This window comes from Lolium perenne, chromosome 3 (assembly GCF_019359855.2).
Source record: "Lolium perenne isolate Kyuss_39 chromosome 3, Kyuss_2.0, whole genome shotgun sequence".
Taxonomy (NCBI): domain Eukaryota; kingdom Viridiplantae; phylum Streptophyta; class Magnoliopsida; order Poales; family Poaceae; genus Lolium; species Lolium perenne.
In genome coordinates, this window is record NC_067246.2 from 262376086 (window position 1) to 262377929 (window position 1844).

The following is a 1844-nucleotide window of genomic DNA, read 5'->3' on the forward strand; positions in this document are numbered from 1 at the left end:
GCTGACGGGATTGAGATTGAGGATGGCTCGGGAGGCGGGGATGGGGGAGATGGCGGCGGCGTGATCGGTGGCGGCGTAGTCGGCGCCGCGGGAGCCCTGAGACGCGGGAGCCATCCCGTGCCGTTTTTCGTCATACATGTTCCGGGTTCGTATCCATCTCGAAATCAGTTTGTGTCCGATTCCAACGACCAATCCATGTCTCTATAACTTCGTACTACGTGCGTGCGGCCGCACCAAACCAGCATCGACCAATCTATCTACAGAAATAACAGCACCAAATTTGGCCACGCTCACCAGGTACTCCGCGCACTATGGCATCGCAAGAGGCGTGCTCCACCGCCGCGCCATGCGGGACAGCGGCCTCCAGCGTAGGTTTCCTCCCCGCCGACGTGATCTACGACGTCCTGCTGCACCTCCCGGCCAAGACGCTCTGCCGCTTCCGCGCCGTGAGCAGGTCGTGGCGCTCCCTGCTGACCACAGACCCGCACTTCGCCGGTGCCCACGCGTCCCGGCACCCTCACGTCGTCGCTCTATTCTTCGATGAGAAGGACAGCAGGTGCCACGCCGACACCTTCGACTTGTCCGGGAACCGGATCAGACGGGTAACCCTGAACGAGTCGAGCTCGGCGATCACGGGCCTGTGCACGCACGGCAACCTCGCCTGCCTCACCCGGAACGGTGTCGGCCCTAACAGAGTCCGCCTGATCAACCTCGCCACCGGCGTTGCGTCAGCCTTTCCGGGGCCAGATGTGGTTGGAATCGCCGTGTACATGCTTGGGCAGGTCGCCTCCTCGGGGGAGCACAAACTGCTCTGCGTCGACGTGGGTTATGAACAGTGCCACGTCTTGGTCCTCGGCCTTGGCGGCGGTGGTCACCCGCGGTGGAGGAGGAAGGAGAGTCCGCCCGTCCGCCTGACGCATTACATCTTCTTCGCCGGACATTCAGCAGTCGTCCAAGGTACCGTGTACTGCCTAGCTGACCCACACTCCGATTCCGGCATCTACAAAGACTCCATGGTTTCCTTCAATCTGGAGACGGAGGAGTGGGCGCCGACGGTCCTCGCGGGGCCCCTAGGCGACCGCCTAAACAGCGGCAGGAGGCCGTTGGTCTATGACGGCATTTCCTTGGCAGAGCTAAGCGGCTACCTGGTTACAGCCCACACGGACGAGTACACATGGTCCATGGATCTGTGGTTTCTGGTGGAAGGCCAGTGGTGCAAGAGGCATCACATATGGTTGAACGTGATTTTTGATTCGCTTCACCCGCGCCCGGTGCCGTTGTTCGTGTTTGACGACGGCAGGATATTGCTGCGGGCGTATGATGAGTTCAAGACAATGAAAAGGTTGCTGGTGCTGCGGGTGTATGACACCACAACTAAGACTAAAACCGGAGAGACAACAGATATAAGAGGTTGGAGTGCAACTGGGCTTTGTAAAGGAAGCTTGCTGCTGTGTCCATGAAGCAATGTGGAAATCCTGAATTTACGATCAGCTTCTTGGTAGACTGTGCTTCAAACAAAAGACGGTATTGCTCGGATTTTTGCAGGCGTCAGGGGTAAATTTTGCGGATTGATTTTCCAATTATCATTGAACTAACTTAATTTTGAATTCGCATGTGAATAAGGATATCAAGCTATTCCCATTCATGGTGGAGCTCCCTAAATATCCACCCATCGCTATTGTGATGTTACAACGCATGTATGAAATATTCATTTTAGAAGTGTTTACGAGCGTAACCGAAATATCACATCGGTGACGATATCTATAATATCTAAATTGGAGCAACCCATTAAGAGTAATTCTCTCAACATGCAAGCATGCCACATCATTTTTTCAGTTTCTGAT

The 1844-nt window shown here is 55.3% G+C and overlaps 1 protein-coding gene across 1 annotated transcript; it reads left to right on the plus strand.

Annotated features, from left to right (window-relative positions):
* The first annotated feature begins 311 nt into the window (after positions 1-311).
* LOC139838157 (putative F-box protein At1g50870) lies at positions 312-1460 on the plus strand. Its single transcript, XM_071827521.1, has one exon. It carries the CDS (start codon positions 312-314, stop codon positions 1458-1460), a length of 1149 nt encoding a protein of 382 aa, XP_071683622.1.
* Positions 1461-1844: the final 384 nt, after the last annotated feature.

Excerpts from the sequence above, each read along its gene's own strand:
- LOC139838157 (XM_071827521.1), top strand. The coding sequence starts at position 312 with ATGGCATCGCAAGAGGCGTGCTCCACCGCCGCGCCATGCGGGACAGCG.